Genomic DNA, 25758 nt, shown 5'->3' on the forward strand with positions numbered 1-25758 from the left:
CAATTACCATTTTAATCCCAATCTAGTGTTCTACTAGAACATTTGATTATTTTCTCGACGCAAAATTGTGATTTTAGATCAAGATTTTGGCATGAAAACATTGTGTGAAGCTGCTGATGCTACATGTTTTGTACACATTTTCGGCAATTCTTCTATATTGGCTGCAGAAACTAAAGACCCATTATTGCAAAGATGTATAGATTGCCAATACCCAATAGTCCTTTTTAGGCAACTGAACTGATGTTGGGCTGTCATGCCATGTATGGATGATTGTATTTGGTCATAAACATGAGGTTACATTGAATTTCGTTTCTTTTTACTAGTTTACTTGTATCTTTTGGGTGTTTAATAACAGTATACACAGTAAAATATATTCCTCTTAATTCATGAAAATTACCAGGGAAAGTGTATGCTACCATCCAATTTCACCTCCCATATCCAGGTGTTAAGGATGAATTTGACTGGTAGCTAACATCTAACATCAGCTTCACTATCACCAAGACCTTAAGCTTGTTAACTAGCTAACTATACATCTTCAGTGTAACATAGCTAACTATCTGACCTTACTTGTTGAAAATACGATTGCATGGACATTCTAGGGGACGTAAATTCATGTGTGGGTGAATTAAGGTGCATGTGTAGGTGACATGATGTAAGGTTTAGCTTGCTCCAAACAGACATCATCCATAGCAGTTCTGTAATGAGTCAGTTTGTGACATTTCCGTTAGTTAACTGATTCATTTAATTTTAGTCTACATCTCTCTGACACAGAGGTTACCTTCCATCCAACCCTATCTTGCAGCTTTTATTCATGTTTGTTTAGAGACTTCAACTTTTTAAGGCCCTTTCTCTACGTGATTAGGTGCACCACCACTGACTGAATCCAAGCCGTGTATTTTCCCTCAAAAAGGAGTGTAACCTTTCTTATGATGCAACCCTCGCAGAAATCTACATGCATCAAATTAACAGCAATTCATCTGTGGTGCGTCATGAATCAGCTCTTGAATATATTGGAACACACCACTACATTTCATTTACCTCTTCACAACACTGGCTTAATGTCAAGAGGCTACTTCAGATGAAAACACCTCCAAATCAAAGATTAAGGCTGAACAATTGTTGAGTAGTAATGTAAGAGCAAATCAGCCTGTGTTGAATCTCAGGAGAATGACAGAACACTGACTTCATTTCAAAGGCCTGGGGAGGGGGATTTCCAATTTTGTTTGTAGGTCATCCCCAAACCAAAGTATATCTTAGTCAGAACCTCAACATCCATTATGATCGTTTTGTCAGTAGCAGAGGGGTTGTGCATATATCAATAAGAAAAGGGAAGTAAGATAGGGACACAGACATATGTGTACACATTATATAAAAGAGAGAAAAAAATGAACTGCGTATTATTATAAGAATAATTATTACGTAGATCCAAGCATCATTCAGAAAACATTTATTTTTTTAAAGGTAATCACCACACACACACACTGCTTAAAACTGAGTATAAGCCATTTTTCACATCAAAATGCAGCATAAAAATATGGTCACAGTTGTATCAGTTCATTGTATCAGTTGTTTTCTACATGGAATGCCCAATGTGTCAAAAAGATAAAAAGCTGAGTTCTGGGTTCTTTAAGAATGTAATCTTATGTGATACAACTTATTCTGAATCACAGAATTGGGAGACTTAACTGAATTTACCTTTTAAGGCACTTTTGGGGGGAAAAAGTGTAGATATCAACATGTAGACCGTTGTAGAAGTTTCATTAAAAGTAGTACTGGTTGCATTATACGATATCTCAATATCATGTCCAGTTATCAAATATTTTGACACATAATTACTAATAATCTCAGTTGAATTGTAGAGGCCTTTAGAAATTCCTTGTTCACCGAAGCTCTTCAACAGCACCCAATGGGAGTCAGTGTTTTTTTGACAAGTGGTCAGGCTTGTACTTGATTAGTAAGCCGAGAGAGGCGAAACCAAACAGGAATGTCTGTACAAACCACATGCAGCGTGCTGAGAGGCTCTTCACTCCTTTATCACTGGAACGAAAAAAAAAGACATTGACCAGTTAAACCATTCAGATATTCTGAAACTATCTAAAAGATGAAAAACTATCTAAAAGATGAAAAACGATATCACACAATTTTATCAATTCAATAAATGTATTCTAATAAATGGGAGGGAGACTTGTTGTTTTATGAGCAAGGTAAATGGGCAAATGTTTGCTTTGCAAGACATTTCCTTTCTGTACATTTCTGTCTCCATTTGAGCTCTTAATATCATTTCAAACAACAACATCTAGACTAGTCTGTCAAGACTAGTATCTTGTATGTTGTATTAAAATTATATTAGAATAGACCACAGAAGAAGCAAGCCAAAGCAAATGTAAAGTTTAACTCTTTCATGTCCAAACAAAAATGAGATACATTTGAATGTTGAATCTTGATTCCAATATTGGCATCACATTGCTCTACTAAAACGATAATAGCATTGACATCAACCTTAAAAGCTTTTCCTTTAAACAATTCTACTGACAAATACAATTTCTGCTTTAAAAGTAGCTTAAAGAAGTATAATGATCAGGGGCCGTATTCACAAAGAATCTTAGGGCTAAAAGTAGCTCATAAGTGGCGAATTTAGGAGAAACTCCTAAAAATAATGGGCGTGTCAGTCTTAAATTTAGGACTCCTATTTTTTTTTACTAAGAGCAATTCACAAAATATTTTATCCCTAAAAGTAGCACCTAAGTCTAGGACAGCTTAAAACTCCTCATGAGGACTCCTAAGTCACTAAGACCTATTCACAAAAAGTCTTAAAATGGCTGAAGCCAGACGTAACGTGTTGGAGACAATGAACGACTCTGAATTATATCGTTTAAACCGTGAAGGCATCAACATTTTACTAGAATTAGTGCGGGATGCAATCACGTCTCCAACTATCCGAAACAACCCAATCAGTCCGGAAGTTAAATGTTTGATAACATTAAGATTTTTGGCTACGGGGAAAATGCAACTTTGCAACGCAGACGACTTCAGAATATCGCAATCACCGCACTCTGTAGACCACACATTGTACAACAGTTTATCCGGTTCCCTTTGGACAATCGGCTTCTTCAAAGGATCAAGGTCAATTTCATGGCGTTTGCAGGAATGCCCGGTGTCGTGGGTGCCATCGATGGAACACACATTAAAATAATTGCTACATCCAGAGATGAGGACGTCTTTGTAAACCGCAAAAAGGTACATTCAATTAATACACAGATAGTGTTTGATCCAAATTTCACAATCATGGATATTGTTGCGAAGTGGCCTGGATCTACTCACGATTCGCGCAGTTTAATGGAGAGCGCGGTCTGCGCCAGCTTTTTGAGCGGCACCATGTACCTGCTGGATGCCACTTGGGTGACGTGACAGTGGCCATCCATGCAAGACATGGCTTTTGACACCCTTCCTCAATCCACAACCGGGAGCACAGTTGAACTACAACATGCAAGTATACGCATGAGGCCTATTTTGGTGACACAATACCTGTAGCCGCGACGGCTCTTTTAAAGTCCACTCCGCAATCTCCATCCTACATTGTGACTGGAGCGCATACCACCGCTTCTCGCAGTCATCGACAGAGCGACACACGGCAGGGAATGAAGCATTTATGTTAACACATATGTCCTCCCATGCCTCACGCATAGTTTGCAGGGTGCTTCAATTATTACTTCTTTGATTTCATGCAATTTCCGTGTTTTTTTCGGCAATTTCTCTTTCTCTTAACGTGCAAAGCGTCATTCTCGTTGGATGCACAAACTTGTCATCATGCGTGTGCATTCTGCTAAGTGCACTGTCCATAACTATTTAATATGACTTAATTTGAAGCCTAGGTTATTCTCTTATTTTCTGTTTATTTAGTGGGATCGTTAGGGGGATGTTAGGACTGAGTTTTTAATGAGAGAGCCTGTCAACAACCAATCACCGTCCTCACCCCTTCTAAACTCGTGCATGAGAAGCGACGTCATCCATAGCAACGGAGTTTTTATCTTAAGCTTAGGAGTTGGTATTATCCTTAGTATGAGTAGGTCTCAGAGCCGTTGTGAATCACTTTTAAGAAATTACTCCTACGTAAAAGGTTTTAGCGCGAGTTAGGAGCACTCCTAGTGGTAAGATAAAAGGCTTTGTGAATACGGCCCCAGGTATGCACATCTCAGTCATAATGTTATCACCCAAGCAACCCTCTGTAGTTCGATTGACATGCTAAAGACCTTATCATCGGCTTTGGTTTTATAGACCAATATAAGACCAAAGATAACATAATAAGGCCTGAAATAACAAGACTATAGTTCTTTTATCTCGTGAACTGAGAGGAACCTTTGAGAAAATCATAGACATTTTACAGAGACACATTGCACGGTCAACAAATTCTTGCTACAGAAAAGATGCAATTATTGTTTTCTCCACCAATATTGAGCGTTAGAGACAAAACACTTCATGGTTAATCTGAGACACATTTACAAAGTGAAATTGGGTTTCGGTCCAAATTTGCACCAATTTGTGGTAGTGTGTGTAGTTTCACTTTTGATTACGACTGGAGTTTGTTTAGAAAGAAAGTTTGTAGACAGCATGAAGATGGTTGAAGTTTGAAAAGCGATCACCTTTTTGATTGTGACTTTCCGTAGGCTACATTTGGACATGACAAAGCACTCCCGTTACACGATCAAGGTCATGGAAAGTACACTATAATATGACAAGTTTCAATATTCTAGTTCAAAATGTTTTTTTATTTTTTTTTTGGTTTGCAGATCTTCATGATTCACAAGAATGACCTACTTTGAGGTAGAAACGGCAGCTGACAAGTTTGCAACCCTGTATGGTAGATTAATAATAATAATAATAATAATAATAATAATAATAATAAAGGGTTATACCAACTACCCAGTGTCAATGCTGTTCAAATATAGTCTACTGTGGTGGAAATACTTGCACTTCCAGTCTCTTGCTTTTCGTATGAAAATGTGAATTGTTGATTAACGCCTCGAGTGGAATTACTTCTTCTTTTTTTCCCCATGGATGAAAGTGTTTGGGTGTTAGCTTGAGAACCACACTTTTAAATGTGTTTAGGGGACTGACAATTTTATTTTCAAATTCAATATTTAAAAAAAAAAAAAAAAACATAAAGATATAATCCCTAAGCAGCTTTTTACAATCCTTTCCTAGCATAACAAAAAAATACAAAACTGAAAAACAAAAGAAAAGTTATGTACAAAATCTTTAGGTCCGCAATAACGTGTGGTCATGTTATTACACCCTCCTTTCCTGCCAAGACACACTGCCTTCAGGAGAATTGAAGAAGGTGCAGAAGACCTCCCACCAGTTACAGGCCTCTCTTGATGCTCTGTTTCCTCCTAGTTTCTCACTGGCGCCATGTGTCTCCCCAGCTGCTCATACTCTTCATCCAGGAACCTCACAAGATGCAAGCAGGGAGTTGTGAAGGACGCATGCATCCACAAGTGTCCACATTGTGAGGGTGCAGATTGAATGAGTGGGCAAATATTTTCCATCTGGAGGCCAGAATGCCAATGGCATTTTTCACCACCATCCTTGTTCTTGACCAACCTGTTTTGATGAGTGAGGTTCTGTCTAGGGCAGTGGTTCTCAAAGTGGGGGGCACTCTCCAGGGGGGGCGCGATGTCACAGACGGAGAAAAAAAACCCACCGGCGACCTGTCACTGGTTAAGTGATAGTTCCCTCAGTGGCGAAAGGCAAGAGGCTGGACTGACACAAATGAATCAAATACTTTTTTCTTTCCTGATCCACCAATCAAAACGGAGTCTTATCATTTGAACGCGAGTTGCACCGACGCTTCAGAGTATTTGTACTGCATGCATGGTAAGCGCTCACCCTCACTGACTGAGATCACACTCTGCAGAGTTCTCTTGTTTCCTTTATCATTCAAATATTCATTGCTTTATACACAGTCTTTTTAAAGACTCACTCTTTTCTTAGTAATACCTTACTGCACTTGCAGTAGGTCTATTCGTAGCCTATTCTAAGGAGACATTTTCTCCAGTCTGTTTTAAAAAAGCTCGTAGCCTCTAGAGCTAGCCTTCTAGCTAACTAACTTCTTCCAAATGCAGTTCTCCTTAACACCTTATCAATACCTATTTCAAATGACACTGCATCACTCCTTATATCAGAAATCAGTTTGGGTCCTATTTTCAAAGAGGACTACCATTCATTTGCCTGGGTTCGGGATCCATTTCTCTGCTCAGCAGACGAGCTGTCAATAGACATGCAAGATCAGCTTATTGAGCTGAAGAGTGACAGTAGACTTAATCATCTGTTTACCACCTCCCCTCTTTCGCCATTCTGGGTAGCAATGATAACGGAATACCCTCAGCTTTGCGAGCTTGTCTTAAAAATGCCCTTAAATAACCTTGACTTTTCGCATCAACATATTTGTGCGAGGCAGGCTTTTCAAGCGCTCAAAACTTAATACCGTAACTTTGCACAGATCGAGGATGACCTGAGGATATGTTTGTCAAACAGATTTGAGGACCTTTGCCAGGCAAAGAAAAGCTCATGTCTCACATTTACAGACCTGTAATATTTGTTTTGTAAAGATCACAAGAGGCCCATAATAATAACAGTATCCTAATGATAGCAATAATAACACTTATTATTACTATGACTATATTATGATCATGATAGTAATAATACAAAAATAATAATTGGGCGATAATCATTCATTATAATAATAATGATGGTGATAATAATGATGATTATAATAATAAGAAAGCATGCAGGCTCACATAGCTGCTAATATTAATAGCCAACTGCCTGCTACTACTTTAAATAAAAACAATAATAATAATAAATAGTTATAATAATTGCATGTATGGGCCTAACAATAACAATAGCCTAACCTTGACATGTCAGGCCTATCAATAACAATATGCTATCTATCTATCTATATATGGTGGTGTAGTTGAGGGCGGTGGCGGCGGGCAGTGGGGGGGGCCCCAACTACCCCTAACCAGCTTTGGGGGGGCCCAGCTTGCAAAAGTTTGAGAACCCCTGGTCTAGGGCATGGTCTCATCAAGTATGTGTTGAGTGGTAAGACTCATGATGAATGGCACATCACCTAGGTGAACAGCACCAGGCAGAGGGGTACTGGGTTCTGGTCTCCACAAATCTGATTCAGCACACACCCCAGCATTGCTGGTGCTTCTGAAGTTCCCCACTTGAATTACTCAGAGCCTGTAGTAAGCATCCAAGTGCCAAAAGAACTATGGAAAGGTCTTCTTGTAGTTGAAGTACTGCATTCGTTAAGAAGACTGTGTTGTTAACTATGCAGCAATTTAAATTGCCATCTGTCTATATTTACATTTTGTCTAATGTGATGATATTGACTTTTTTGTTTAAACCAGAAAGCTCTGTTTATTTTTGGCTTGAGATAGCCTTCTGTTAATGTTGTACTATAGGCTTGACATAACCTGCAGAGGATAAAATAAAATCTTTCATGGAAACCAAATCTTGGAAGTATCGGTATCGGTACTCGGTATCGGCAAGTACACAAATAAAAATACTCGTACTCGTATCGGTTTGTAAAAAAGTGGTATCGGTGTATCCCTAATATATATATATATATATATATATAACTAGTTCACAAGAGGGTAGAGGACAACCATCCCGGCATATCAACGCCGACTCCTAGTCCCACACAACACCAACATGGGAAATTGCTACCAAAATCATGGTCTTCACTGTAAATGGGATGGCATATAACTATTTAACAGAAGCTGCTGTTTTTACCTGCATATTTTCATGGCAACAAGTGCTTCAAACAAGTGGACAGCCCAGGCCAGCCACCAACTGCAATAGTTACAGAGCATTACACATTATTAGTTCACATCAACAGCATGATTCTGCTCAATAACAGTAATGTATAAGGGAGAACGTCAAACACACATGAAACTTAAATAAAACACCAAGAACTACTGATGATACTCACCCATAGTGCACAAGAGGGTAATGATTATCCACTAGATACTTAGTCAAGGAACCGAGCGGGCCTAAGCGGTCATATGGGACTGCCTCGGGCCAAAACACAGTCCACTGAAATACACATAAAAATGCAGTATGGTCAGTTCCCACCTGCTCATAGTCAAGCATTTCCAGTGGGGGGGATCTACGTACAGTGATATTCTTGGGGGGAAGAATGTCTTAACGTGGCACTGTGATGCACATAGGCCTGGGCAATAAAACAAAACCAAAAGTTTAGCTATTCCCCTTTTTCAAATGTTTGGTTTTAAGGTGATTTATTATTATGATATTATTTTAACTTGCCAGCGGAATAGAGTACATTAATATATGCAAAATAGGAGTGCATCTCCATTGCTGACTTCATGGATTTAGGCTTAAATAGGTCATTAGGATGGTCAATAACTATTTATACCCAATGATGTAAAACATGTTTTGATATATTTTCATCCATGTACAACTGCATACTTTTTTTTACACAACAGTTCCAAACTCAAATTCCACAAGCAAGGCAGACAGGGTTACTATGAGGGGACACAGGATACAGTGCTGCAATAAACAAGTATATTTGGCTACTGCAGAAAATACAAATTAAAATACATTCTCCACTTCCATACCAAAGCTCATTGTCCACTCCCACATACCATAGGGCTCATGTGAGCTAGTTGAGGGAACATTATCCGGTCTCATTTCACCTTCCTACCTTCCTGCCTATGTGACCTCCTCAAACAACCCTCTCTCTGACATATTTCCCGTGCTCTGGCTTGTCACCATGGGTCAGGTATAACTTTTTACTTTCATGATGACAATTACATACAAATACAGCTTGCCTTGCCATATTTCTCTAAAAACACTTATGGTTGGAAGTTGCTAGGGGAAATAACCCATCCAGCTGGGTTAAAATAACAATGTTAACCCAACTACATTGGCTAGGTTGACCCAGCATAGGGCTGATCTTAATAACTTGGTTAAAATAATAAGCCATTTTACTGGGTTGGTCCAGTATTTTACCCAGTGGTTGGGTTAAATCCAGTGTTGGGAGTAATTCCACTACTTTTAGCGGTAACAAGCATGTAACTAAGTATTTTTTTTTATCAAGTAACGCAGTTACAGTTACTGAAATCTAAATTAGTTCGTTACCCGCGTTACTATCTTTTGTGGAAAATGAACACTTGCAGACAAGAAGACCAGATGGACCTACTTTAGCTTCTTCTGATCTGACGTCGCAGGACCAATGCAACCGCACACACACACGCACAAGGCTGTACATACGCAACTGTTTCTCCCATTTTCCAGGACCGCTAACACACACACACACACACACACACACATACATTGCACTTGCATACAATCACGCACGCACACACGGATATACAACCGCAATTATTTCTCCCATTCTCCACGGCCGCTAACACACATTCATCGCACTTGTATACAATGGCGCATACATATGGAAAGAAGGCTAGGACACCGATCGTGGTTTCCAACATTTATTGTTTAACCAGAAAACGCGTGGAATCTATTACCAACTGTTTAGGGTGTTCGTGTCCTCATCTTGGCTGTCGGGGCAACGGCGAAAGAAGCGCCACCGGGACCAGTGGGAACTTATTACAGTGCATGTAATGCCCTGTATTGTTATTCCTAGGCTTCTTCTTCTTCTTCTTCTTATTACAGTGCATGAAATGCCCTGTATTGTTATTCCTAGGCTTCTTCTTCTTCTTCTTCTTCTTCTTCTTCTTCTTATTCTTGTTACCTTTTTCTGCGATTAATTCAGCCCGAACCGCTTAACGTAGAAACTTCATTCAAACTTTGTCGCGTAGGTCTTGTAAACGACACTTATGCTATGTATTTTTCACTTTTCTAAACTTTATACTTTTTAAGATATTAAAGAAAAACGAATATAAATGTCTCCCATTGACTTACATTGGGCCATTATGACATCATAATAGAGTCTTTAAACTGGCTTGCACCTGTGCTTTACTGACAGCTGCGCCAAATCAAAGGAACCTCTTCTCTCTCTGTCCCTCTCAATTTAACTGTAACTAGGAACATTAAGACACCATCCATTCTCAATTTTTTTTCTCTCCATCTCTCCATCTTTCTCTCTCAGTCTACTTTCTCTCACACTCAATCTCTCTTCTTCACTCCATTTTTATCTCCTTTTTTCAATATTTTCACTCTCTTTTTCTCTTTCACTCTTCTTTCCTTCTTCCACTCATCTTTCCTTCTTCCACTCTTCTTTCCTTTCACTTTTCTTTCCTTTCTTCACTCTCCTTTCTTCTTTCCTTCTTTCACTCTTCTTTCCTTTTCTTCTTTCCTTCTTCAACTATTATTTCCTTCTTTCACTCTTCTTTCCTTTCTTCACTCTTCTTTCTTTTCTTCTTCCACTCTTCTTTCCTTTCTTCACTCTTCTTTCTTTTCTTCTTTCCTTCTTTCACTCTTCTTTCCTTCATCCTCTCTTCTCTCCTTTCTTCACTCTTCTATCCTTTCTTCTTTCCTTCTTCCACTCTTCTTTCCTTTCTTCTTTCCTTCTTTCACTCTTCTTTCTTTTCTTCTTCCTTTCCTAACTTTTGCATTTCATGCACTGGTATTTCCTTCAGGAAATGCATTTTCTAGTTCTTGTTACCTTTTTCTGCGATTAATTCAGCCCGAACCGCTTAACGTAGAAACTTCATTCAAACTTTGTCGCGTAGGTCTTGTAAACGACACTTATGCTATGTATTTTTCACTTTTCTAAACTTTATACTTTTTAAGATATTAAAGAAAAACGAATATAAATTTCTCTCATTGACTTACATTGGGCCATTATGACATCATAATAGGGTCTTTAAACTGGCTTGCACCTGTGCTTCACTGACAGCTGCACCAAATCAAAGGAACCTCTACTCTCTCTGTCCCTCTCAATTTAACTGTAACTAGGAACATTAAGACACCATCCATTCTCTACTTTTTTTTCTCTCCATCTCTCCATCTTTCTCTCTCAGTCAACTTTCTCTCACACTCAATCTCTCTTCTTCACTCCATTTTTTATCTCCTTTTTTCAATATTTTCACTCTCTCTTTATCTCTTCATCCAGAGCCACTCTTGTTCACTCTTCTTTCCTTCTTCCACTCTTCTTTCCTTTCTTATTTTCTTCTTTCACTCTTCTTTCCTTTGTTCTTTCCTTCTTTCACTCTTCTTTCTTTTCTTATTTCCTTCTTCCACTCTTCTTTCCTTCCTTCACTCTTCTTTCCTTTCTTCTTTCATTATTTCACTCTTCTTTCTTTTCTTCTTTCCTTCTTCCACTCTTCTTTCTTTTCTTCTTTCCTTCTTTCACTCTTCTTTCCTTTCTTCTTTCCTTCTTCCGCTCTTCTCTCCTTTCTTCACTCTTCTTTCCTTTTGTCTTTCCTTCTTCCACTCTTCTTTCACTCTTCTTTCTTTTCTTCTTCCTTTCTTAACCTTTGCATTTCATGCACTGGTATTTCCTTCAGGAAATGCATTTTCTAGTATACAGTTCCTACCTTGATCAGGGTGAGGATTCCCTGTTGTGGCTATGGGGACAAGATAAATGGTTTGGCCAACCGCATTTGAGTACAATGTCGTATTTTACATGCCAGCGATTAGGATGTATTAGAAAGATATACTGTGTGGGTGTTTCAGGGTATTTGGTGAACTGAACCACTAATTGATTATTTTGTATCCCCCTACTTTTTATATGGTGTTAATACTGTAAGCCAATCGCTTTAACTTCATTGGGCCTAATGTAGTAAAAAAAAAAACACTGTTAAATGACTGAGATAGTTATTTTGTATTAAGTTAAGTGTTAAAAGGGACTTTTGTACTACTGCCTGATTTGAAGGCATGTTGCCCTGTTGTTTAAAATAAATAGGTTAAAAAAAAATATGTTTATTGTGGTGTTTGACTGTTCAGTACGGTTCATATTCAAAAATGTATTTTCCCTAGTAACTAATTACTTTTGATATACAGTAACTGGGAAGTTATTCAATTACCTTTAAAAGAAGTAACTAGTAACTGTAACTAAGTACTAATTTTCAGTAACTTGCCCAACACTGGTTAAATCCAACCCAATTGGTGTGGTTTTCAACCCATATTTTTTTAGTCTTTTAAGGTTGATGTAATTTTATGAGATGCAGATGTCACTTTTGACATTCATCATTCATTTGCTTCGCCCTCCTACTATTAAAAAAATAAATAAATAAATGCTATTTACGCTGGGTGTCCAAGGTATATATATCTTGCGTTTAATCGCTATGCGACAAGTCGCCTGGGGGGCGTGGTCAGGAAATTCAGTTTGGCTGTAGTAATGTTCAAGTATATGAAACGTATTAGCAGCTAGCTAGCTAGCCACTATGTGCTCCAATGGGTTTTCGGTTCAAGTTTTCGCGACAAGCTAACAGTAATAGTTCAGAGTTCAGTTTAGATGTTGCGCTGATTACTTTAATTTATAATTTGTGTATTTATTCTATTTATTCTAAACTATATATATCAGCCAATTCAAATTACGAAAACGTTGTATGTAACTTATTTAGCAGCTAGCTAGCTAGAATGTGTTTTCAATGGTATCAGTATCAGTAACTAATAGTTGAGAGCTTAATTTAAGGCCTACAATATTCTGTTTGACCTCACAGCATTCGTGGAGCATATAAACAACAAACCGAGTCGATTAGACATTTAAAAGTCGTGTAGATAACCTTTATTCTCATTAAATATGTCCCGGTAACTGAGTCCCGAGACTCCGCCATCTTGTTTCGGTATTTTTGATTACTCCCGCCCCTATGAGCTACATTGACTTCCAAATCTCACACACGCCGAACTGATTGGCTCTCAGCACGCAGCAATTCGCATTCAGCATAGAGTTAAAAAATCCCCAACTTTCAGCAGGCAGCAGAGACGACTTTTTCCTCATCAGGCGACAGCAGGCGACAAATCGCTTCCATTCTATCCCAATGAGAGCGACACGATGTCGCGTCCCGTGGACACCCACCGTTACATGCATTATTTTATAACTGACCCGGCCTCTGCAAATGTGTTCAGGACAGGGGTGGACTGGCCATCGGGAATACCGGGGGAATCCCCAATGGGCCGATCGCCCAAAACACCGGCCCACCGCCATCTCTAAACGGCCCACTCCCTTCACTTGTCGGTACAATGGAAACCGGGTTAAACTGTGATAATCAGCCCAGGGTTTGATTTCTCTAATAACTATAGTATTGGAATGGCACTGACTGATATTTATACTGCTACTCGCGATCTGTCTTCACACTTATGGTGATTATTTTTCGAATTCTTTTACGGACTTCGGAAGTTCAACGTAAGAAAAGATCACCACCTTATTAACCCTCTAGATCCCATAGCGGCCGTCGACGGCGTCTTGTATTCTCCCATAGCGGCCGTCGACGGCCGTAACTTTTAAAGACACAGTGTTAATACTACAACATTAATATATGAAAAAAATACCCCGCTAATGGATAGATTAACATCTTACTTTTATTTTGAAACCGGAAACTGGATATGCTGTCATTGGCTTTTTTGAAGTATTTGCTAATTTAACTTCGCTAGTCGCTAGTACTGACAGATCGCCTGAAGATTACAGTGTCTCTTGGAGTAAAGGCAAGAAATCAGAGACGTCTACATCTGTTCTCACTGGATGATACGGTATTTTTGTGCACCAATGACGACGACTAATCACGTTTGTATGACAGTAACGATCCTGATTGAGAAGTCAAAAATAAAAAAAACGTATTCAAATAGAAATATAAGTATCCTCCTGTTTATTTCTGACTAGCTAACTCGCCAGTAACGTCTTCGTATGGCAGTAACTGAGAAGTGTTGGTTTACAAATAGCACCAGTCTCATCGTATACATTGACAAAAGGCATAGCTAGATCAGTGATGTTTGAATAGATTGTAAACCCATGACACTTTTATTAGCTGAGATATGTAACATTTAATAATTGGTCTTTGAGGGACGTTCAGTAAAGCTCATTTTCACGTTACCTCACTTGTGGAAATGGCTGTCGATTCGTGACTTTCGCAATTTACGAAGGAAGCACCCGCGTCTGTGGGTGAGAGCTATTATTTGCACAAATTAAACGACGTGGGTAATCGGTTGTGTTTTCTGGTTTTCAGAAGAAATGTCTTACAATTTGTATCGTCATCTCAATTTCCATGACCATTTTGCCAGCTAACTTGCTAGCTATCTACATTGTCTGAGGTAACGTTAGTCTGAGGAGTTCGTCTGGAGTTGGTTGATAGCCAGCTATTGACTCAGCCTCATCACTTACTAAACTGATCAGATTTAGATAAATAACATGTATAATAAAAAAACGTCGTCTCAAATCAAATCCCTCCTTTGTTTTCAGCTGTAAGCTTATGGTAACAACAGTAGCTACAATCAATAGCAAGGTCATCATTGAATATTGAAAACCTCATATTGAAATGGTATTCAGCAGATTATTCGACAGCCAACTAGTAATATGTTGTGATGTTGAATTTTAAGCTTGTACAGCTTTTATGCTGTAGAAAAGCTAATCACAATGAAATCAGGACCAGGGTATAGGACATCACTACTACAAAAATGTATAGTAGATGTGATTTAGCTTGTCCGTATGTAGTACACACTTTGATATTGAGCTGATGTGGCATAAAACAATTGACATAAAAATGGATGAAACAATAATGACTTCCACTGTGATGGCTTACAATAATAGGATCGTTTTTTTTCTTTTATGTGTGACAGGATGTCAGTTGTTCCACCTCATCTGAGGGTAGAGAAGTGAGTGAGGGTGCTGTGACTTCAAAGAGAAGTGAAGACATGGGGGGAGAGGAACAGCGAGAGGCCTGATGAGCCTAAGGAAGCTTCAGTAGGACATAGTGAGAAACCTACTAGGCCTGACGGAATTGAAGATGGAAAGTTGTCAGCTTACAAGTGGTGGTGTTTGTATAGGTGGTCCGGCATTACAGTCTGTAGTCTATAGTAGTCTGACATTAGATTCATTACTACCCTCTATCCCGAACCAAGATCAACTGCCACGCCCCTCTATGCCTGTTTATACATTGAATGCTAAACAGTATCCTTTCAGGAAGTCACAGAGACACCAAATCTTAATACCCCATCTGACAGGTTTCTTAGGCATAAACTGTTTCCAAAGTAACATGCCGTCAAATTTAATAATGGCCTCACCCACTGAAAGATTTTTACATGGTCAAAGAAGTTTAAGGACGTAGTTGCACAGCATTTTGCTGGTGGTGAACATTGACTGAGACAGGTATCCATGAATTTTGGAAGTGGTCATTGACTGCATTTTGTATCTAAGCAATGGAAAAGTATCCCATTTAGTTGGTCTACTGCTGGATGTGTTAAGTGTTTTGAGAAAGAGTACATGGTATTAAAAGTGTGAAAATGATTGGAAAAAACTGTAATGGTCTCACTTTCTGAAGCTTGTCACCAGAGTCTGCTATCGTTGGGTTTGAAAAGGGTAGGTATCTGCATAACTCCTCATACTTATTTCATGGCATTGGTGTCTGCCACATAGGTCACTTGTAAGGCTGGATCAGATATGATGGATACCCATGAGGATGTTTATCCTCACAAACACCTTTACCTCCTCCACAAATGTATTGCACCAGGATGCTTTTGAAGAGGCATAGAGCTAGGTGTTTTCCACCAAATTAGCAAAAATGTTGGTAATCTGTATGGTTAAGTAGTGTTAATATTTATTTTAATATTTATTCATTTATTTACAAAATATATAACAAATACTAATTAAATACATTAAGAATATATTAAATATAATAACTACATCTGCTGTACGGTTCAAAACTTATGAATTTGAACTTTAGGGTGTATGTAATGATTTGTATTTTAATATTTGTAGAAGTCACTAATACATATTTGATATCATATTAACAAAGAATTTATGCCCTTTCAAACAAAAGATACTTGTAATTGTAATTTTTCTTTTGTTTTCTAACTGTAACTGTTTGTCTACAGAATAACAAAAAATGAATGAATTCTCTGTTTTTCGTGGGGTTTTGCTGGAGTGTTCTAGAATTCTATTGGGGTACAGAGGGTTAATGTACACCTGAAAATTGGTTCTTACACAGCCAAAGTGTTCTCAGCTGTGCGGATTGAGGTAGAGGATTCTTAAATTTGGATTTGCATACATACACGCAACACTCCCCGCCAGGGCACGCAACTGTAGTGACGTGTGCAGTCAGCCCTAGCCCTTGGTTCTACGCATGCGCTCAACCCAGTTTGTGAGGGATTGCACAATCTGAAATGAGGCACAACTTGTCGCTGCCTCTGTCAATCTTTTCCTGAGAGCCAAGATAAGAGCCAGGGTACAATGTACACCGTAAGTTACACTTTAATATACTAAGTACAAAAATAGTGTATTTCAATTGAGCACATGTATTAAAGTGCTGTCAGATAAACGCGTTATTAACGACGCTAATGCAAACCCATTTTAACGACGTCAATATTTTTCTCTCAACATTAACGTTCTTTTTGGCCTCGCAAACTGTGTAGTTGTTTTTTACATGCTGTTGCAACCACTATTAACCTTAGAAAAACTACAGCACCACGCCAGATACAGCGTTTGGGCTTGTTTGTGTTGCGCAAATGAAGCAAGCTTCACTGTTGTCTAAAAATGTCAACAGGCTTGTCTGTTATAGTAGCTGGCTAAAAGCAAAGACGTAGTAGGCTTACCTTCTATTAGTAACCTAACTGTTACGGTTCATTGTTTCTTAAATAAGAGGCCTGACTGCTATGTTCACAGCAAACTTGAAAAAAAAAGAAATTATTAAGTCATGGTTTGACTGCACTATAGGCTGAGTCCTTGTTTACCTGAAATGTGCACTTTAGAATTTTATTTTGTACCGCCCTGTTTGGCGATGTTGTTTTTCAATAAAATAAAACATTTGCATAAAGCAAGCCAATCCACTTTTCCATGTTGATAAGAGAATTACAATGAAATGGGTAAAAAAATGGACACAAAATAAATGAAGGGACATTCATAATAGATACAAAAATTGCGATTAATTGTGTTTAAATATTTTAATAGTTTGACAGCACTAATTCCAGGTATATTTATCTAATACGCTTTGTAGTTATACGTATAACCATCTGATACTTGCCCTGAGGTAAGCATATTCATCTAGCAAATTATACCTATCTTGGAGTGTTACAATAGCCAGTATAATTTTATTCCATGTGTCCATCCAGGCAAATTGTTTTTTAATAACATTTGGATCCACCAAACATATATGATGTAATTTCTTTGTCATCATCCAAATTAATGTTAAGTGTATGGGTATTTTTCCCAGTAGGCCACTGACTGGTCGATACATGCGATGCTTTGACTGGGCAACGCAGCGTGTACTGAGTGGGCAGTGCACCGTGTACTTAGCGGGCCGCGCGCCGTGTATTGAGTGGGCCGGTCTGACAGTAAAGGGGCTTGCTTGGTTCAGCGTTGGTGTCACATTGTTGCTCGGCAGATAGAAAACTGTTTCCCTAACCAGAAAGTCTGAAGCTTGAAGTTCTTTTCAAACTTTTGCTTGGGTAGCACTGTTAAACTGAGCAGACATGCAGAATACATTTTAGTAATCTCATCACGTAACATTCGTTTCTAAAAACAATCACATAGTATTGAATGTTTTACTGTGGTAGAAAATACGTTAGCTTAATGCTAACATATATGGGAAATCCTATAGACACCGCGCTAGGTATTAGCATCAATTCATTCACGTTAGTGTTTTTGTATGAGCCTGACATTTGCTCTGCAGATAGATAACAGGTTCCCTAACAGAAAGTCTGAAGCTTGATGTTCTTTTCAAACCTTTACTTGGGAAGCACTGTAAAACTGAGTAGACATACTGAGTAGACATTCAGAATATTTTAGTAACCTCATCTCGTAACATTCGTTGATAGAATGCAGGCTGCGAGGCTTGCATTAAAGCTTATGTAAAAAATGGCGCAAGTCTAGAAAAAGGGGCCGACGCACGCAAGGCGTGAAAAGTTGCGCAAGGGTCGCGTAAAGGCGGCTGCTTGGTTCAGCGTTGGGGTTAATTGTTGCGCAAAATTTACTCAGTGCAGTTCACGCTCCCAAAGGTTGCGCGTGTTGTCAAGAGCCTGCCATTTGCTTGGCAGATAGAAAGCTGTTTCCCTAACAGAAAGTCTGAAGCTTGAAGTTCTTTTCAAACCTTTGCTTGGGTAGCACTGTTAAACTGAGCAGACGTGCAGACTACATTTTAGTAATCTCATCACGTAACATTCATTTTCTAAAAACAATCACATAGTATTGCATGTTTTACTGTGGTAGAAAATACGTTAGCTTAATGCTAACGTATATGGGAAATCCTATAGAGACCGCGCTAGGTATTAGCATCAATTAATTCACGTTAGTGTTTTTGTATGAGCCTGACATTTGCTCTGCAGATAGATAACAGGTTCCCTAACAGAAAGTCTGAAACTTGAAGTTTTTTACTTGGGAAGCACTGTACAACTGAGTAGACATGCATAATATTTTAGTAACCTCATCTCGTAACATTCCTTGATAGAATGCAGGCTGCGAGGCTCGCGTAAGACCTTACGTAAAAATTTACGCTAGTCTAGAAAAAGGGGCCGACGCACGCAAGACGTGAAAAGTCACGCAAGGGGCTTGCGCGGCCTCTTGCGCTTGCGCTTACGCTTACGCTTACGCTTACGTCCCCGAGCATAAATCAGCCTTAAGGGGCTTGCGCGGCCTCTTGCGCTTATGCTTACGTCTCTGACCATAAAGGCTGATTTATACTCAGAGACGTAAGCGCAAGCGCAAGAGGCCGCGCAAGCCATAGACATATATATATATATTTGTACATTTGTACAATTTGACATAATATACAATCATGCTCTTAACATTTTCAGATCTATGCAGTGCAATTGACACAATATATAATTGTGAAATAACTGTGTATTGCCAATTGCACTGTTCAAGGTTTCTTAATGCACATACTTTGAAAAGGAACTATTAAACTATGAAAAACACACTGACTGCCAGTTTCTCACTATTTGATGTATGCTCTTTCTCTTAATGATGGTCAATACGTAGTAACTAAAGAAGCACTATTTCGATAGTTTATAGATCTTCTCAGTATTTTCAAAATGCACGAGCTTTGCAAGAAAAGTGAGCGTTTATCATAGACCCATGCACATGTATGACTGGCGATTTAACTAGCGAGATTCAAAGTAATGTAGAGGCAAATCTTTTTCACACACTTCACGTAGAGCATAAACCCTTGAATACTCCATGAAATTGGTTGCGAAATGTAAAAGGTTATCGTGATTTTTATCCAGATAAACCGCAGCTCCTGGCAACTTGCGCTTGTTTGACAGACCGCTGAAGTCAGAGAGTTCCTTTCTCAATATGGCGGCGACGCGTTTCGCCGAGAAGCAGTGGAGGCGGCGTCTACCTATACATGTCTATGGCGTCTACCTATACATGTCTAAAGGCTGATTCATGCTTCCTTACGTAAGCGTAAGCGCAAGCGCAAGAGGCCGCGCAAGCCCCTTGCGCGACTTCTTACGTCTTGCGTGCGTCGGCCCCTTTTTCTAGACTTGCGTCATTTTTTACGTAAGCCCTTGTGTCTATAGGATTTTCCATATACGTTAGCATTAAGCTGACGTATTTTCTACCACAGTAAAACATGCAATACTATGTGATTGTTTTTAGAAAACGAATGTTACGAGATGAGATTACTCAAATGTAGTCTGCATGTCTGCTCAGTTTAACAGTGCTACCCAAGCAAAGGTTTGAAAAGAACTTCAAGCTTCAGACTTTCTGTTAGGGAAACAGCTTTCTATCTGCCAGGCAAATGGCAGGCTCATGACAACACGCGCAACCTTTGGGAGCATGAACTGCACCGAGTAAATTTTGCGCAACCGTTAACCCCCAACGCTGTAGCATGCAGCCGCCTTGAGCCTGAGCCTGCCATTTGCCTGGCAGATAGAAAGCTGTTTCACTAACAGAAAGTCTGAAGCTTGAAGTTCTTTTCAAACCTTTGCTTGGGTAGCACTGTTAAACTGAGCAGACATGCAGACTACATTTGAGTAATCTCATCACGTAACATTCGTTTTCTAAAAACAATCACATAGTATTGCATGTTTAACTGTGGTAGAAAATACGTTAGCTTAATGCTAACGTATATGGAAAATCCTATAGACACCGCGCTAGGTATTAGCATCAAGTAATTCACGTTAATGTTTTTGTATGAGCCTGACATTTGCTCTGCAGATAGATAACAGGTTCCCAAACAGAAAGTCTGAAGCTTGAAGTTCTTTTCAAACCTTTACTTGGGAAGCACTGTAAAACTGAGTAGACATGCAGAATATTTTAGTAACCTCATCTCGTATCATTCGTTGATAGAATGCAGGCTGCGAGGCTCGCGTAAGGGCTTACGTAAAAAATGACGCAAGTCTAGAAAAAGGGGCCGACGCACGCAAGACGTAAGAAGTCGCGCAAGGGTCGCGCAAGGGGCTTGCACGGCCTCTTGCGCTTGCGCTTACGCTTACGTAAGGAAGCATGAATCAGCCTTTATGGCGCAAGCCGCTTGGGCGACCCTTGCGCGACTTTTCACGTCTTGCGTGCGTCGGCACCTTTTTCTATACTTGCGTCATTTTTTACGTAAGGTCTTACGCGAGCCTCGCAGCCTGCATTCTATCAACGAATGTTACGAGATGAGGTTACTAAAATATTCTGCATGTCTACTCAGTTTTAAAGTGCTTCCCAAGTAAAGGTTTGAAAAGAACTTCAAGCTTCAGACTTTCTGTTAGGGAACCTGTTATCTATCTGCAGAGCAAATGTCAGGCTCATACAAAAACATTACCGTGAATTAATTGATGCTAATACCTAGCGCGGTCTCTATAGGATTTTCCATATACGTTAGCATTAAGCTAACGTATTTTCTACCACAGTGAAACATGCAATACTATGTGATCGTTTTTTAAAAACGAATGTTACGTGATGAGATAACTAAAATGTAGTCTGCATGTCTGCTCAGTTTAACAGTGCTACCCAAGCAAAGGTTTGAAAAGAACTTCAAGCTTCAGACTTTCTGTTAGGGAATCAGCTTTCTATCTGCCAAGCAAATGGCAGGCTCATGACAACATGCGCAACCTTTGGGAGCATGAACTGCACTTAAGGCTGATTCATGCTTCCTTACGTAAGCGTAAGCGCAAGCGCAAGAGGCCGCGCAAGCCCCTTGCGCGACCCTTGCGCGACTTCTTACGTCTTGCGTGCGTCGGCCCCTTTTTCTAGACTTGCGTCATTTTTTACGTAAGCCCTTACGCGAGCCTCGCAGCCTGCATTCTATCAACGAATGATACGAGATGAGGTTACTAAAATATTCTGCATGTCTACTCAGTTTTACAGTGCTTCCCAAGTAAAGGTTTGAAAATAACTTCAAGCTTCAGACTTTCTGTTAGGGAACCTGTTATCTATCTGCAGAGCAAATGTCAGGCTCATACAAAAACATTAACGTGAATTACTTGATGCTAATACCTAGCGCGGTGTCTATAGGATTTTCCATATACGTTAGCATTAAGCTAACGTATTTTCTACCACAGTAAAACATGCAATACTATGTGATTGTTTATAGAAAACGAATGTTACGAGATGAGATTACTCAAATGTAGTCTGCATGTCTGCTCAGTTTAACAGAGCTACCCAAGCAAAGGTTTGAAAAGAACTTCAAGCTTCAGACTTTCTGTTAGGGAAACAGCTTTCTATCTGCCAGGCAAATGGCAGGCTCATGACAACACGCGCAACCTTTGGGAGCATGAACTGCACCGAGTAAATTTTGCGCAACCGTTAACCCCCAACGCTGTAGCATGCAGCCGCCTTTAGTAAATTTTGCGCAACAATTAACCCCAACGCTGAAGCAAGAAGGCGCCTTAAATCAGCCTAAACTCCCGGGCCACTTTTTCCCCCCAGTCCGCCCCTGGTTCAGGACGTATTAGTAGGCCAACGGAACGATGGTGAAAAAGTACTAAATCAATTATAAACGGAGAGGTTTTGGGAGTAGGAAGCTAAAATGTGGGGAAATGACATATCAGAGGGTATTTGTCAAGACATGAGATTGTCAGCCAATCTTAAGACATGGAATGTCCCACATTCTGTTAGTCGACTTTGTGATTGTTGTTCTTAGGAACCCGGAAGCGTTGCAACACTAGCGCAAAAAAAAAAAAAAGAAAACTTCCGGTCGACTTCGCCACGTCATTTTTCGTAAACAGACGGATTACCCCTACCGTAGCCTACATACCTCCGGGTTAGACAGGTGGGCATCTACCAGGCCATAATATAGAAGTATAAAACAGGCCCTGTGCAGTAGTGCATTATAAAAGTGAAACGGTGTGGCATATCGACGGTATTCACGCTTCATTCAAATGCTAATGAACACCGTTAACATAGGAATAGTGCCCCATCCATAAAACTAAAATGTCGGCTAGCTTGACGGTGGCATCCAGGACATGCTACATCCAAAACTTCTCAGGTACACAACGAACAGTGCATTCAATCACCATCATGCTGACCAAATAGTGAAGCATTGCCTATACACATCTGTGAGAATAAGACATTGCAACGCGCATGGTATGGCTTGGTGACATTAGATGCCAACAAAGTTAACAACCAACTTACTGTGTAATAGCCCATAGATATAGTTACAGTTACTATCCAAAACAAATGGCTTCTTCGGAAATAGGAGCTTCCATCGGTCTTGCCCATGGCAAAAGATATTGCGTTCGAGGTCGATTTAGATAGCTGACTTGATGGTCTACATGAGGTGCCGATCTCAGTCGGGGAGGAGTTGGGAAAACGGCAGACCAGACAGTTTCTCCATCCCTGTGTAGGTTGCAGGTGACGTGACTAGCGTGAGATCTCGCGGAATTGTGTTCCTTATCTCCTTTAACCACTAGTATCAAAGGTAAATCACGGAGGGGCGAAACAGGGCAACACTTTATAAGGATTTGATAACCACATCTAGAATATGTCCTACGAATTTACAATAAATAATTGGTTAAACCTAAAAAACTAATAAATTAAATCAAAAGTTTTAGGCACTTCAACTGTAACATTACGTTTCATAGTACCATATGAGTAAAGAGTTGCCTGCACGGACACCACTTGAGTCCCACATGAGACTTGAGCAAGCGAAAAAAGTGTTTTTAATAAGTAAACTATTCTTCATTGGCAGGACGACTCCTTCCAAAGGGAATCCTTCAGAGGCTAGGCAAGACTCCTTGCATACTTCTGGCATTCTGAAAACATGGAACAGTCTTGCAGATTGCAAAGTCCTACCTTCACTTACGCACTATTTTTCAAAAACACTGATCATGTTCATTCCTTCCATGTAGGCATCAGAGAACAATTTCAAATACTGAATAAATGCATTCTATGTCACCTTTAAACCCAAGCACTGAACACATCTGCACTGAACCAATCAAGCTTAAATAGTTTGGGCCAATGATGTGACCGCTTGAGAGAATTGATGAGGGCTCATAGCCATCACATTTATGTATACAGTCATGGACAAAAATATTGGCACCCCTGCACTTCTGTCAGATAATGCACCAATACTCCCAGAAAAGTGTTGCAATTACAAATGCTTTTGTATTCACATGTTTATTTACTTAGTGTGCATTGGAAAAACACACAAAATCTGACAAATAATGCCAAATCTGACTTTATTCCACATAAAACTCAAAAAAGGGCCGGACAAAATTATTGGCACCCTTAAAAAATAATTGTATTTTAAGCATGTAATGCTCCTTTAATCTTTATTTAAACTCACCTGTGGTGAGCCACAGATGCTGGTTATGTAGAAATCACATTTGCAACCAGTTAAAATGGAGCAAAGTTGACTCAACCTTTGTGTTGTGTGTCTGTGTATACCGCGCTGAGCATGGGGAAAAGAAAGAAGAGCAAAGAATTGTCTGAGGATTTGAGAACCAAAATTGTAGAAAAGCATGGACAATCTCAAGGCTACAAGTCCATCTCCAGAGATCTTAATGTTCCTGTGTCCACTGTGCGCAGTGTCATCAACAAGTTTACAGCCCATGGCATTGTCACTAACCTCCCTGGATGTGGAAGGAAGAGAAAAATTGATGACAGAATGCAACAAAAGATTAGTTTGAATGGTGGATAAATAACCTAGAACAACTTCCAAATAAATTCAAGCTACCCTGCAGACGAAGGGTACAACTTAAAAGCCAAAACAAAAGCCAGACTTGAGTTTGACAAAACTTTCTTGGGGAAGCCAAAAATCATTCTGGGAGAACGTCCTGTAGATAGATGAGACCAAAGTAGAGCTTTTTGGTAAAGCAGTTTACAGACAACGAAATGAGGCCTTCAAAGAAAAGAACACGGTCCCTACAGGCTAATATGGTAGAGCTGGACCGATGTTTTGGGGTTGCTTTGCTGCTTCTGGAACCTGATGCCTTGACTGTGTGCATAGCATCAGGAAATCTGAGGACTACCAAATCATTTTTGGGCGCAATGTAGGGCCCAGTGTCAGAAAGTTGGGTCTCCGTCAGAGGACATGGGTCTTCTAGCAGGACAATGACCCATGGCACACTTCAAAAAGTACCCAGAAATGGTTAAGACAAAGCACTGGAGAGTTCTGAAGTGTCCGAGATGAGTCCAGATCTTAATCCCATAGCACAACTGGGGCATGATCTCAAATCAGTAGTTGGGAGAAGGCACCCTTCAAATGTGAGAGACCTGGAGCAGTTGGCAAAAGAAGAGTGGTCCGAAATTCCAGTAGAGAGGTGTAATTAATGGTTACAGGAAGCAATTGATTTCAGATATTTGTATTTCTTTATATTTAAGGGTGTTCTACCCATTATAAAGTTGAGGGTGCCAATCATTTTGTCCAGCCCTTTTTTGAGTTTTATGTGGAATAAAGTCAGATTTGGCATTATTTCTCAGATTTTTTGTGTTTTTCCAATGCAAACTAAGTAAATAAACATGTGAATACAAAAACATTTGTAATTGCAACACTTTTCTGGGAGTAGTGGTGCATTATCTGACAGAAGTGCAGGGGTGCCAATATTTTTGTCCATGACTGTATATATGTTACTTGTTTTTGAAGGGGCAAGTAGAGAGAGAACCACAATGCCCCAGTTATGACAAGCAAGTTGTATATTGCACAATTGCTAAGCACATGAATGAACAGAAGCAGTACAGGCCCAAAACGAGTGCAGTGATTAGTCTACACCAAATGAGGTGCTGTAGGAAAAAGATAAGCACATAACCTCCCTTTCACATCCAGTCCTCTTTAGTTCATTAGTTAGATACATTTAGGTAGGTTTCATATTGTGTGTTTTATTTCTGATAATTCTGTGAATAAATGCTTCGATTGTATATGCTTGGCTATTTAATGTTGCACAAGAATAAATGCTGCCAACCAGTTCTATTAAGAATGCCGAAGACCTTTAACCTTTTATCGCTATTAATAAGGTACCTTTAGTTAAAGTTGTTTAGTTAATTATCAATCAAAGCTCCAAATTGATAATTTAATACATTTTATGAGACTGATATTTAAGATTGATTTTTGAGACTGATTTGTGACTGATCTTTATTTTGACCACTGTGGTAGACACCACACTTTGTGGGTCACCCCCATGTGTTCAACATAATTGATCTTCTGTTGTGTTGAATGGTTAATGCCTGTCCAATTGGGTGAGATCACCAAC

The 25758-nt window shown here is 39.5% G+C and overlaps 1 protein-coding gene across 1 annotated transcript; it reads right to left on the reverse strand.

Moving 5' to 3' along the window:
- Window positions 1-1432: 1432 nt before the first annotated feature.
- Window positions 1433-22854, reverse strand: tmem254 (transmembrane protein 254). The gene is made up of 4 exons (XM_080849208.1): window positions 22703-22854; window positions 8000-8103; window positions 7801-7860; window positions 1433-2037 (listed from the first exon to the last, which is right to left on the reverse strand). The coding sequence occupies exons 1-4, from the start codon at window positions 22787-22789 to the stop codon at window positions 1914-1916; spliced, it is 375 nt and encodes a 124-aa protein (XP_080705334.1). The 5' UTR covers window positions 22790-22854; the 3' UTR covers window positions 1433-1913.
- Window positions 22855-25758: the final 2904 nt, after the last annotated feature.

This window comes from Sprattus sprattus, assembly GCF_963457725.1.
Source record: "Sprattus sprattus genome assembly, chromosome: 12".
Lineage (NCBI taxonomy): Eukaryota > Metazoa > Chordata > Actinopteri > Clupeiformes > Clupeidae > Sprattus > Sprattus sprattus.

What these genes read in the sequence shown, in the direction of transcription:
- tmem254 (XM_080849208.1), bottom strand. Translation starts at nt 22,789, where the DNA reads ATGGGCAAGACCGATGGAAGCTCCTATTTCCGAAGAAGCCATTTGTTT. An exon ending in TACCCTCTTGTGCACTATGG is followed by an intron (nt 7,861 to 7,999) that starts GTGAGTATCATC and finishes TAACTATTGCAG; the next exon opens with TTGGTGGCTGGCCTGGGCTG. An exon ending in GTTGCCATGAAAATATGCAG is followed by an intron (nt 2,038 to 7,800) that starts GTAAAAACAGCA and finishes TTTTCGTTCCAG; the next exon opens with TGATAAAGGAGTGAAGAGCC.